The sequence below is a fragment of the Micropterus salmoides genome, unplaced genomic scaffold (assembly GCF_014851395.1).
Source record: "Micropterus salmoides isolate LMB-PRFRI ecotype aquatic unplaced genomic scaffold, ASM1485139v1 Ms_hic_scaffold_2, whole genome shotgun sequence".
Classification (NCBI taxonomy): Eukaryota; Metazoa; Chordata; class Actinopteri; order Centrarchiformes; family Centrarchidae; genus Micropterus; species Micropterus salmoides.
Genome location: NW_024041150.1, coordinates 24,429,385 through 24,442,030, shown reverse-complemented (window position 1 = coordinate 24,442,030; position 12,646 = coordinate 24,429,385). Strand labels below are relative to the sequence as shown.

Genomic DNA, 12,646 nt, shown 5'->3' with positions numbered 1-12,646 from the left:
GCCAGCAGGAACAACAACAACCGGCCCCCCTTAACTCTCTGCCAAACACAGGTAGGAAAATAAATGATTGACAAGCTTCTACACATGAATGGTTGCTTGAGTTCTCTGATAAAATAGATCAGTAGTGGTACCAGAAGATTTTATTCTATGATTATGTCTTACCTGTGTCTTTATCATAGAAGCTCGAACTATAAAAGCTGCAGATGATGGATTGTTCAAGTCACTTGTAAAGGTGCTTTGAACAGATCTGAAAGTCACCCTTGATGTAAAGAGTGCTACAGTTGTAGATGCAGTAGTTGTAGGTGCAATGGTTGTAGATGTGGAAGTTGTAGATGCGGTAGTTCTAGGTGCAGTGGTTGCAGGTGCAGTAGTTGCAGGCAAAGTAGTTATAGATGGAAGTGGACCCGCTGTAAAACATTTTTAAAAGAGTAAGTAAATAAGTATTCATGTTCAAACCAAAATGATGCATTTTTCTTTGTTTGTCAAACTGACTTTGGTGCCAATTTCACAAAGGACCATCAAAAAAGGCGCAGAAAAAGCTGGCACTACAGACTTTTTAGCATCTAGTCTAGATCTGAAGTTGCTAACGTCAAAAATATTATTCACATAACAAGCATGGTGGCTGAATACATAGTAGACTAAAATAAAGATCATCCTACCACACAGTTGAATGGACGGATTGATCTGTAGAACATTAAATATTGTAAAAGTCTTAATGAATCTCGTCTATACCTACATTTCTTGTTAAGCAGCATAATGTTTTGATGACTTACTTAAAAACAGCATGAGCAGCACATGGTATTTTGTATTTGTTTTACATACTGATTAGAGCAAAACAATTTGTTGTGTTTACTTACCTACTGCGAGGACTGTGTTGGGATTTATGCTCACATTGAAGCTATTGTTGGTATTATTCACAGCTTCTACTAAGGTTTGAGCAACGGCACTGTTCTGTGGGAGGTCTGCCAAGGGAGTTGTTGAATTGAACACAACTAGCAGTTCCACTTGAGTTCCGTCGGCTCGAGGTTGGGCAATCCTGTATCATAAAAGTAAATGTCAAATACTGATATGAGATGATTCTGTTGTTGTGTGTTATGGGTGATTTAAACATGACACTGTCAACATTTGAAAAAAACGTGCTTTAAAACCATAATTCTGCATATAAAGCAAAGTCAGTGAACCACTGAAAAATGTTTTTACCTGAAGCCCGTCACAATGCAGCGGTCAAACAGATTATGATATCTTGCTTTGTATATAATATTGCACTGCAAAAAGAAACCAACATTGAAACCCTGGAGTAATTTTCGAGCACAATTTTGTTAAAGTTAAACTGAACAGAAATGAACATTTAACTGAAAATAATTTCCATCTTAACAAATGTGCAACTTCAGCTAAAAGATTATATCTAATCGTTCATTGAGAACAATGACACAGTCACTGAATAATGTGTTGAATTTGAAAAGTGACCTACCGTGATAACAACTCGTTGTTCAAGATCTTTATATTGACTGCTGTTGGGGTTAGTGAGGTTAGCTGAAAAAGGTTCTCCTTGCAAATCTGCTGAGATGTTATAAACAGGTGGAGCGGCCAAAGTCGTTGTTGGAGCAGGTGTTGTTGTTGCGGTCGTTGATGTTGCTGTTGTTGTTGTAGGAGCAGGTGTTGTTGTCGCTGCTGCTGTTGCTGTTGGTACTGCTGTTGTAGTCGGAGCAGATGTTCTTGTTGTCAGTGTTACTGTCGTTGTTGTAGTCAGAGCAGATGTGGTTGCTGCTGAGGTTGTTGTTGCTACTGTTGTTGTAGTCGGAGCAGATGTTGTTGCTGCTGTTGTTGTAGTCGAAGCAGATGTTGTTGCTATTGGTGCTGCTGTTGTTGTAGTCGCAGCAGAAGTTGTTGTTGAAGATGTTACTGCTGTTGTTGTAGTCAGAGCAGCTGTTGTTGCTGATGTTGATGCAGTAGATGTTTGAGCAGGTGTTATTGTCGCCACTGTCGATGTTGTCGGAGAAGATGTTGTTGTCGTTGCTGTAGTAGTTGGAGCATGTGTTGTAGATGTCGTTGTTAGAGCAGATGTTGTTGTTGTTGCTGTAGTAGTTGGAGCAGATGTTGTTGTTGCAGATGTTGTTACTGCTGTTGTAGTCGGAGCAGATGTTGTTGTTGCAGATGTTGCTGCTGTTGGTGTAGTTGAAGCAGATGTTGTTGTTGATGTTGTTGTTGCTACTGTTGTTGTAGTTAGAGCAGGTGTTAATGTTGCCACTGTTGTTGTTATCAGAGCAGGTGTTGTTGTCGTTGCTGTAGTAGTTGGAGCATGTATTGTAGATGTCGTCGTTGGAGCAGGTGTTGTTGTTGCTGTTGGTGCTGCTGTTGTTGTAGTCGTAGCAAATGTTGTTGTTGCAGATGTTGTTGCTGCTGTTGTTGTTATTGTTGCTGCTGTTGTTGTAGTTGGAGCAGGTGTTGTTGTTGCAGATGTTGTGGTCATAGCAGGTGTTGTCACTGATGTTGATGCAGTAGTTGTCAGAGTAGGTGTTGTTGTCGCTGTTGTAGTAGTTGGAGCAGGTGTTATTGTAGATGTCGTTGTTGGAGCAGGTGTCGTCACTGCTGTAGTAGTTGTTGCTGATGTTGCTGATGCAGTAGTTGTTGGAGCAGGTGTTGTTGCAGATGTTGTTGCTGCTGTTGTAGTCAGAGCAGATGTTGTTGCAGATGACGTTGTTGTCGCAGTTGGTGTTGTTGCCACTGTCGTCGTTGTAAGAGCAGGTGTTGTTGTTGTCGCTGCTGTAGTAGTTGAAGCAGGTGTTGTTGTAGATGTCATTGTTGGAGCGGGTGTTGGTGTCGCTGCTGTTGTTGCTGCTGTTGTTGTAGTCGAAGCAAATGTTATTGTTGAGGATGTTGGTGCGACTGTTGTTGTAGTTGGAGAAGGAGATGTTGTAGATGTTGTGGTCAGAGCAGGTTTTGTCACTGATGTTGATGCAGTAGTTGTCGGAGTAAGTGGTATTGTCGCTGCTGTAGTAGTCGGAGCAGGTGTTGTTGTTGCAGATGTTGTTGTCGCTGCTGTAGTACTCGGAGCAGGTGTTGTTGTTGCAGGTGTTGTTGTCGCTGCTGTAGTAGTTGGAGCAGGTGTTGTTGTAGATGTCATTGTTGGAGCTGGAGTTGTTGTCGCAGCTTTTGTTGCAACCAGTGCTGCTGTTGTTGTAGTTGGAACAGATATTGTTGTTGTAGATGTTGCTGCTGTTGTTGTAGTCAGAGCAGATGTTATTGTTGAGGTTGTAGTTGAAGCAGATGTTATTGTTAAGGTTGTTGGTGTGACTGTTGTTGTAGTTGGAGAAGGTGTTGTTGTTGCAGATGTTGTTGTCGCTGGTGTAGTAGTTGGAGCAGGTGTTGTCACTGATGTTGATGCAGTAGTTATCGGAGTAGGTGTTGTTGTCGCTGCTGCAGTAGTTGGAGCAGGTGTTGTTGCCACTGTTGTCAGAGCAGGTGTTGTTGTCATCGCTGCTGTAGTAGTTGTTGCTGATGTTGCTGATGCAGTAGTTGTTGGAGCAGGTGTTGTTGTTGCAGATGTTGTTGCTGCTGTTGTTGTAGTTGGAACAGATGTTGTTGCAGATGACGTTGTTGTCGCAGTTGGTGTTGTTATCGATTCTGTAGTTGTTGAAGCAGGTGGTGTTGTTGCCACTGTCGTTGTTGTAAGAACAGGTGGTGTTGTCGCTGCTGTAGTAGTTGGAGCAGGTGTTGTTGTAGATGTTATTGTTGGAGCTGGTGTTGTTGTCACAGCTTTTGTTGCTACCGGTGCTGGTGTTGTTGTAGTTGGAACAGATATTGTTGTTGTAGATGTTGCTGCTGTTGTTGTAGTCAGAACAGATGTTGTGGCTACGGTTGTTGCAGTAGTTGTCGCTGCTGTCGTTGTAGTGGAAGCAGATGTTATTGTTGAGGTTGTTGGTGCGACTGTTGTTATAGTTGGAGAGGGTGTTGTTGTTGCAGATGTTATGGTCAGAGCAGGTGTGGTCACTGATGCTGATGCAGTAGTATTCGGAGTAGGTGTTGTTGTCGCTGCTGTAGTAGTTGGAGCAGGTGTTGTTATTGTAGATGTTGTTGCTGCTGTAGTAATCGGAGCAGGTGTTGTTGTTGTAGATGTTGTTGTAGTCGGAGCAGGTGTCACTGATGTTGATGCAGTAGTTGTCGGAGTAAGTGGTATTGTCGCTGCTGTAGCAGGTGTTGTTGTTGCAGATGTTGTTGTCGCTGCTGAAGTAGTTGGAGCAGGTGTTGTTGTTGTCACTGTTGTCAGAGCAGGTGTTGTTGTCATCGCTGCTGTAGTAGTTGTTGCTGATGTTGCTGATGCAGTAGTTGTTGGAGCAGGTGTTTTTGCAGATGATGTTGTTGTCGCAGTTGGTGTTGTTATCGATTCTGTAGTTGTTGAAGCAGGTGGTGTTGTTGCCACTGTCGTAGTTGTAAGAGCAGGTGGTGTTGTCGCTGCTGTAGTAGTTGGAGCAGGTGTTGTTGTAGATGTCATTGTTGGAGCTGGAGTTGTTGTCGCAGCTTTTGTTGCTACCGGTGCTGCTGTTGTTGTAGTTGGAACAGATATTGTTGTTGAGGTTGTTGGTGCGACTGTTGTTATACTTGGAGAGGGTGTTGTTGTTGCAGATGGTATGGTCAGAGCAGGTGTTGTCACTGATGTTGATGCAGTAGTATTCGGAGTAGGTGTTGTTGTCGCTGCTGTAGTACTTGGAGCAGGTGTTGTTGTTGTAGATGTTGTTGCTGCTGTAGTAGTCGGAGCAGGTGTTGTTGTTGTAGAAGTTGTTGCTGTTGTTGGTGCTGCTGTTGTTGTAGTGGGAGCAGATGTTGTTATTCCAGATGTTGTTCCTGTTGTTGTTGTTGTTGGAATTGGAGAAGATGTCGCAGATGACGTCGCAGCTAGTGTTATTGCTGCTGTAGTAGTTGGAGCAGGTGTTGTTGTTGCTGCTATTGTTGTAGTTGGCGCAGATGTTGATGTTGAAGATATTGCTGCTGTTGTTGTAGTTGGAGCAGTAGTTGTTTGAACAGATGTTGTTGCAGATGTTGTTGTCGCTGCTGTATTAGTTGGAACAGGTGTTGTTACAGATGTTGTTGCTGCTGTTGTTGTAGTTGGAGCAGATGTTGTTGCTTCTGTTGTTGCTGCAGTAGTTGTTGGAGCAGGTGTTGTTGCTGCCACTGTCGTTGTTGTTGGAGCAGGTGTTGCGATTGTTGCTGATGTTGTTGATGCAGTAGTTGTTGGAGCATGTGTTGTTGCCACTGTTGTTGTCAAAGCATGTGTTGTAGTCGCCGCTGTAGTAGTTGGAGCATGTATTGTTGTAGACTGAGCTGTAGTTGTTTGAGCAGGTGTTGTTATTGCCGATATTGTTGTCGTAGCAGATGTTGTTGTCACTGCTGTATTAGTTGGAACAGGTGTGGTTGCAGATGTTGTTGCTGCTGTTGTTATTGTTGGAGCAGATGTTGTTGCAGATGTTGCTGCTGTTGTTGTAGTCAGAGCAGATGTTGTTACTGCTGTTGTTGCTGCAATAGTTGTTGGAGCAGGTGTTGTTGTTGCTGCTGTTGTTGTAGTCGATGCAGATGTTGATGTTGAAGATGTTGCTTCTGTTGTTGTACTTGGAGCAGGTGTTGTTGTTGTAGATGTTGTTGCTGCTGTAGTAGTCGGAGCAGGTGTTGTTGTTATAGATGTTGTCGCTGCTGTAGTAGTCGGAGTAGGTGTTGTTGTTGTAGAAGTTGTTGCTGTTGTTGGTGCTGCTGTTGTTGTAGTGGGAGCAGATGTTGTTATTCCAGATGTTGTTCCTGTTGTTGTTGTTGTTGGAATTGGAGAAGATGTCGAAGATGACGTCGCAGCTAGTGTTATTGCTGCTGTAGTAGTTGGAGCAGGTGTTGTTGTTGCTGCTATTGTTGTAGTTGGCACAGATGTTGATGTTGAAGATGTTGTGGCTGCTACTGTTGTAGTTGGAGCAGTAGTTGTTACTGCTGTTGTTGCTGCAGTAGTTGTTGGAGCAGGTGTTGTTGTTGCTGCTATTGTTGTAGTTGGCGCAGATGTTGATGTTGAAGATATTGCTGCTGTTGTTGTAGTTGGAGCAGTAGTTGTTTGAACAGATGTTGTTGCAGATGTTGTTGTCGCTGCTGTATTAGTTGGAACAGGTGGTCTTACAGATGTTGTTGCTGCTGTTGTAGTTGGAGCAGATGTTGTTGCTTCTGTTGTTGCTGCAGTAGTTGTTGGAGCAGGTGTTGTTGCTGCCACTGTCGTTGTTGTTGGAGCAGGTGTTGCGATTGTTGCTGATGTTGTTGATGCAGTAGTTGTTGGAGCATGTGTTGTTGCCACTGTTGTTGTCAAAGCATGTGTTGTTGTCGCCGCTGTAGTAGTTGGAGCATGTATTGTTGTAGATGTCGTTGTTGGAGCAGGTGTTGTTGTTGCCGATATTGTTGTCGTAGCAGATGTTGTTGTCACTGCTGTATTAGTTGGAACAGGTGTGGTTGCAGATGTTGTTGCTGCTGTTGTTATTGTTGGAGCAGATGTTGTTGCAGATGTTGCTGCAATAGTTGTTGGAGCAGGTGTTGTTGTTGCTGCTGTTGTTGTAGTCGATGCAGATGTTGATGTTGAAGATGTTGTTGCTGCTGTTGTTGTAGTCGGAGTAGTAGTTGTTTGAGCAGATGTTGTTGCAGATGTTGTTCCTGCTGTTGTTGTAGTTAGAAGAGATGTTGTTGTTGCAGATGACATCGCAGCTAGTGTTGTTGCTGTTGTCGTTGTTGCTGCAGTAGTTGATAGAGCAGGTGTTGTTATTTCCACTCTCGTCGTTGTCAGAGCAGGTGTTGTGGTTGTTGCTGATGTTGTTGATGCAGTAGTTGTTGGAGCAGGCATTGTTGTTGCCACTGTTGTTGTTATCGGAGCAGATGTTGTTGTCTCTGCTGCATTAGTTGGAATAGGTGTTGTTGCAGGTGTTGTTGCTGCTGTTATTGTTTGAGCAGATGTTGTTGCTGCAGTAGTTGTTGGAGGAGGTGGTGTTGTTGCTGCTGTTGTTGTTATCGGTGCAGATGTTGTTGTCGCTGCTGTATTAGTTGGAACAGGTGTTGTTGCAGATGTTGTTACTGCTGTTGATGATGCAGTAGTTATTGGAGCAGGTGTTGTTGCTGCTGTTGTTGTAGTCTGAGCAGTAGTTGTTTGAGCAGATGTTGTTGCAGATGTTGTCGTCGCTGCTGTATTAGTTGGAACAGGTGTTGTTACTGCTGTTGTTATTGTTGGAGCAGATGTTGTTGCAGATGTTGCTGCTGTTGTTGTAGTCAGAGCAGATTTTACTGCTGTTGTTGATGTAGTAGTTGTTGGAGCGGGCGTTGTTGTTACCACTGTTGTTGTTATCGGAGCAGATGTTGTTGTCGCTGCTGTATTAGTTGGAACAGATGTTGTTGCAGATGTTGTTGCTGCTGTTGTTATTGTTGGAGCAGATGTTGCAGATGTTGTTGCTGCTGTTGTTGTAGTCGGAGTAGATGTTGTTACTGCTGTTGTTGCTGCAGTAGTTGTTGGAGCAGGTGTTGTTGTTGCTGCTGTTGTTGTAGTCGGTGCAGATGTTGATGTTGAAGATGTTGTTGCTGCTGTTGTTGTAGTCGGAGCAGTAGTTGTTTGAGCAGATGTTGTTCCTGCTGTTGTTGTAGTTAGAACAGATGTTGTTGCAGATGTTGTTCCTGTTGTTGTTGTAGTTGGAACAGATGTTGTTGTTGCAGATGACGTTGCAGCTGGTGTTGTTGTTGCTGTTGTCGTTATTGCTGCAGTAGTTGTTAGAGCAGGTGTTGTTATTTCCACTCTTGTCGTTGTCAGAGCAGGTGTTGTGGTTGTTGCTGATGTTGTTGATGCAGTACTTGTTGTAGCAGGCATTGTTGTTGCCACTGTTGTTGTTATCGGAGCAGATGTTGTTGTCACTGCTGCATTAGTTGGAATAGGTGTTGTTGCAGGTGTTGTTGCTGCTGTTATTGTTTGAGCAGATGTTTTTGCAGATGTTACTGCTGTTGTTGCTGCAGTAGTTGTTGGAGCAGGTGTTGCTGTTGCTGCTGTTGTTGTAGTTGGTGCAGATGTTGATGTTGAAGATGTTGTGGCTGCTGTTGTTGTAGTCGGAGCAGTAGTTGTTTGAGCAGATGTTACTGCTGTTGTTATTGTTGGAGCAGATGTTGTTGCAGATGTTACTGCTGTTGTTGCTGCAGTAGTTGTTGGAGGAGGTGGTGTTGTTGCTGCTGTTGTTGTTATCGGTGCAGATGTTGTTGTCGCTGCTGTATTAGTTGGAACAGGTGTTGTTGCTGGTGTTGTTATTGTTGGAGCAGATGTTGCAGATGTTGTTGCTGCTGTTGTTGTAGTCGGAGTAGATGTTGTTACTGCTGTTGTCGCTGCTGTATTAGTTGGAACAGGTGTTGTTGCTGCTGTTGTTGTAGTCAGAGCAGATGTTGTTACTGCTGTTGTTGCTGCAGTAGTTGTTGGAGCAGGCGTTGTTGTTGCCACTGTTGTTGTTATCGGAGCAGATGTTGTTGTTGCTGCTGTATTAGTTGGAACAGGTGTTGTTGCAGATGTTGTTGCCGCTGTTGTTGTAGTCGATGCAGATGTTGATGTTGAAGATGTTGTTGCTGCTGTTGTTGTAGTCGGAGCAGTAGTTGTTTGAGCAGATGTTGTTGCAGATGTTGTTCCTGCTGTTATTGTAGTTAGAACAGATGTTGTTGTTGCAGATGACGTCGCAGCTGGTGTTGTTCCTGCTGTTGTCGTTGTTGCTGCAGTAGTTGTCAGAGCAGGTGTTGTGGTTGTTGCTGATGTTGTTGATGCAGTACTTGTTGGAGCAGGCATTGTTGTTGCCACTGTTGTTGTTATCGGAGCAGATGTTGTTGTCGCTGCTGCATTAGTTGGAATAGGTGTTGTTGCAGGTGTTGTTGCTGCTGTTATTGTTTGAGCAGATGTTGTTGCAGATGTTACTGCTGTTGTTGCTGCAGTAGTTGTTGGAGGAGGTGGTGTTGTTGCTGCTGTTGTTGTTATCGGTGCAGATGTTGTTGTCGCTGCTGTATTAGTTGGAACAGGTGTTGTTGCAGATGTTGTTGTCGCTGCTGTATTAGTTGGAACAGGTGTGGTTGCAGATGTTGTTGCTGCTGTTGTTATTGTTGGAGCGGATGTTGTTACTGCTGTTGATGATGCAGTAGTTATTGGAGCAGGTGTTGTTTCTGCTGTTGTTGTAGTCTGAGCAGTAGTTGTTTGAGCAGATGTTGTTGCAGATGTTGTTGTCGCTGCTGTATTAGTTGGAACAGGTGTGGTTGCAGATGTTGTTGCTGCTGTTGTTATTGTTGGAGCGGATGTTGTTGCAGATGTTGCTGCTGTTGTTGTAGTCAGAGCAGATGTTGTTACTGCTGTTGTTGCTGCAATAGTTGTTGGAGCAGGTGTTGTTGCTGCTGTTGTTGTAGTCGATGCAGATGTTGATGTTGAAGATGTTGCTTCTGTTGTTGTAGTCGGAGCAGAGGTTGTTAGAACAGATGTTGTTGTTGCAGATGACGTCGCAGCTGGTGTTGTTGTTGCTGTTGTCGTTGTTGTTGCAGTAGTTGTTACAGCAGGTGTTGTTGTTGCCATTGTCGTCGTTGTCAGAGCAGGTGTTGTGGTTGTTGTTGATGTTGTTGATGCAGTAGTTGTTGGAGCAGATGTTGTTGCAGATGTTGTTCCTGCTGTTGTTGTAGTTAGTACAGATGTTGTTGTGTCAGATGACATTGCAGCTGGTGTTGTTGTTGCTGTGGTCGTTGATGCTGCAGTAGTTGTTTGAGCAAGTGTTGTTGTTGCCACTGTCGTTGTCAGAGCAGGTGTTGTGGTTGTTTCAGATGTTGTTGCTGCTGTTGTTATTGTTGGAGCAGATGTTGTTGCAGATGTTGCTGCTGTTGTTGTAGTCAGAGCAGGTGTTGTTACTGCTGTTGTTGCTGCAATAGTTGTTGGAGTAGGTGTTGTTGTTGCTGCTGTTGTTGTTATCGGTGCAGATGTTGAAGATGTTGTTGCTGCTGTTGTTATAGTGAGAACAGATGTTGTTGCAGATGTTGTTCCTGTTGTTGTTGTAGTTAGAACAGATGTTGTTGCTTCTGTTGTTGCTGCTGTTGTTGTTATCGGTGCAGATGTTGTTGTCACTGCTGTATTAGTTGGAACAGATGTTGTTGCTTCTGTTGTTGCTGCTGTTGTTGTTATCGGTGCAGATGTTGTTGTCGCTGCTGTATTAGGTGGAACAGGTGTTGTTGCAGATGTTGCTGCTGTTGTTATTGTTGGAGCAGATGTTGTAGTCGGTGCAGATGTTGATGTTGAAGATGTTGTTCCTGCTGTTGTTGTAGTTAGAACAGATGTTGTTGTTGCAGATGACGTCGCAGCTGGTGTTGTTGTTGCTGTTGTCGTTGTTGCTGCAGTAGTTGTTAGAGCAGGTGTTGTTATTTCCACTCTCGTCGTTGTCAGAGCAGGTGTTGTGGTTGTTGCTGATGTTGTTGATGCAGTACTTGTTGGAGCAGGCATTGTTGCCACTGTTGTTGTTATCGGAGCAGATGTTGTTGTCGCTGCTGCATTAGTTGGAATAGGTGTTGTTGCAGGTGTTGTTGCTGCTGTTATTGTTTGAGCAGATGTTGTTGCAGATGTTACTGCTGTTGTTGCTGCAGTAGTTGTTGGAGGAGGTGGTGTTGTTGCTGCTGTTGTTGTTATCGGTGCACATGTTGTTGTCACTGCTGTATTAGTTGGAACAGGTGTTGTTGCTGCTGTTGTTGTAGTCAGAGCAGATGTTGTTACTGCTGTTGTTGCTGCAGTAGTTGTTGGAGAAGGCGTTGTTGTTGCCACTGTTGTTGTTATCGGAGCAGATGTTGTTGTTGCTGCTGTATTAGTAGGAACAGGTGTTGTTGCAGATGTTGTTGCCGCTGTTGTTGTAGTCGATGCAGATGTTGATGTTGAAGATGTTGTTGCTGCTGTTGTTGTAGTCGGAGCAGTAGTTGTTTGAGCAGATGTTGTTGCAGATGTTGTTCCTGCTGTTATTGTAGTTAGAACAGATGTTGTTGTTGCAGATGACGTCGCAGCTGGTGTTGTTCCTGCTGTTGTCGTTGTTGCTGCAGTAGTTGTCAGAGCAGGTGTTGTGGTTGTTGCTGATGTTGTTGATGCAGTACTTGTTGGAGCAGGCATTGTTGTTGCCACTGTTGTTGTTATCAGAGCAGATGTTGTTGTCGCTGCTGCATTAGTTGGAATAGGTGTTGTTGCAGGTGTTGTTGCTGCTGTTATTGTTTGAGCAGATGTTGTTGCAGATGTTACTGCTGTTGTTGCTGCAGTAGTTGTTGGAGGAGGTGGTGTTGTTGCTGCTGTTGTTGTTATCGGTGCAGATGTTGTTGTCGCTGCTGTATTAGTTGGAACAGGTGTTGTTGCAGATGTTGTTGCTGCTGTTGTTGTAGTCGGAGTGGATGTTGTTACTGCTGTTGATGATGCAGTAGTTATTGGAGCAGGTGTTGTTTCTGCTGTTGTTGTAGTCTGAGCAGTAGTTGTTTGAGCAGATGTTGTTGCAGATGTTGTCGTCGCTGCTGTATTAGTTGGAACAGTTGTTGTTGCAGTTGTTGCTGTTGTTGTTATTGTTTGAGCAGATGTTGTTGCAGATGTTGCTGCTGTTGTTGTAGTCAGAGCAGATGTTGTTACTGCTGTTGTTGATGCAGTAGTTGTTGGAGCGGGCGTTGTTGTTACCACTGTTGTTATCGGAGCAGATGTTGTTGTCGCTGCTGCATTAGTTGGAATAGGTGTTGTTGCAGGTGTTGTTGCTGCTGTTATTGTTTGAGCAGATGTTTTTGCAGATGTTACTGCTGTTGTTGCTGCAGTAGTTGTTGGAGCAGGTGTTGCTGTTGCTGCTGTTGTTGTAGTTGGTGCAGATGTTGATGTTGAAGATGTTGTGGCTGCTGTTGTTGTAGTCGGAGCAGTAGTTGTTTGAGCAGATGTTACTGCTGTTGTTATTGTTGGAGCAGATGTTGTTGCAGATGTTACTGCTGTTGTTGCTGCAGTAGTTGTTGGAGGAGGTGGTGTTGTTGCTGCTGTTGTTGTTATCGGTGCAGATGTTGTTGTCGCTGCTGTATTAGTTGGAACAGGTGTTGTTGCTGGTGTTGTTATTGTTGGAGCAGATGTTGCAGATGTTGTTGCTGCTGTTGTTGTAGTCGGAGTAGATGTTGTTACTGCTGTTGTCGCTGCTGTATTAGTTGGAACAGGTGTTGTTGCTGCTGTTGTTGTAGTCAGAGCAGATGTTGTTACTGCTGTTGTTGCTGCAGTAGTTGTTGCTGCAGTAGTTGTTGGAGCAGGCGTTGTTGTTGCCACTGTTGTTGTTATCGGAGCAGATGTTGTTGTTGCTGCTGTATTAGTTGGAACAGGTGTTGTTGCAGATGTTGTTGCCGCTGTTGTTGTAGTCGATGCAGATGTTGATGTTGAAGATGTTGTTGCTGCTGTTGTTGTAGTCGGAGCAGTAGTTGTTTGAGCAGATGTTGTTGCAGATGTTGTTCCTGCTGTTATTGTAGTTAGAACAGATGTTGTTGTTGCAGATGACGTCGCAGCTGGTGTTGTTCCTGCTGTTGTCGTTGTTGCTGCAGTAGTTGTCAGAGCAGGTGTTGTGGTTGTTGCTGATGTTGTTGATGCAGTACTTGTTGGAGCAGGCAT

General features: G+C 44.0%; 1 protein-coding gene across 1 annotated transcript; it reads right to left on the bottom strand.

The window, feature by feature from the left end:
- Window positions 1-1,200: 1,200 nt before the first annotated feature.
- On the bottom strand, window positions 1,201-12,646 carry LOC119911907 (putative uncharacterized protein DDB_G0282133). Its single transcript, XM_038730890.1, has 7 exons — window positions 12,631-12,646; window positions 10,874-11,853; window positions 7,667-8,047; window positions 6,641-7,492; window positions 6,149-6,162; window positions 1,472-5,049; window positions 1,201-1,265 (listed from the first exon to the last, which is right to left on the bottom strand). The coding sequence occupies exons 1-6, from the start codon at window positions 12,644-12,646 to the stop codon at window positions 1,569-1,571; spliced, it is 5,724 nt and encodes a 1,907-aa protein (XP_038586818.1). The 3' UTR covers window positions 1,201-1,265; window positions 1,472-1,568.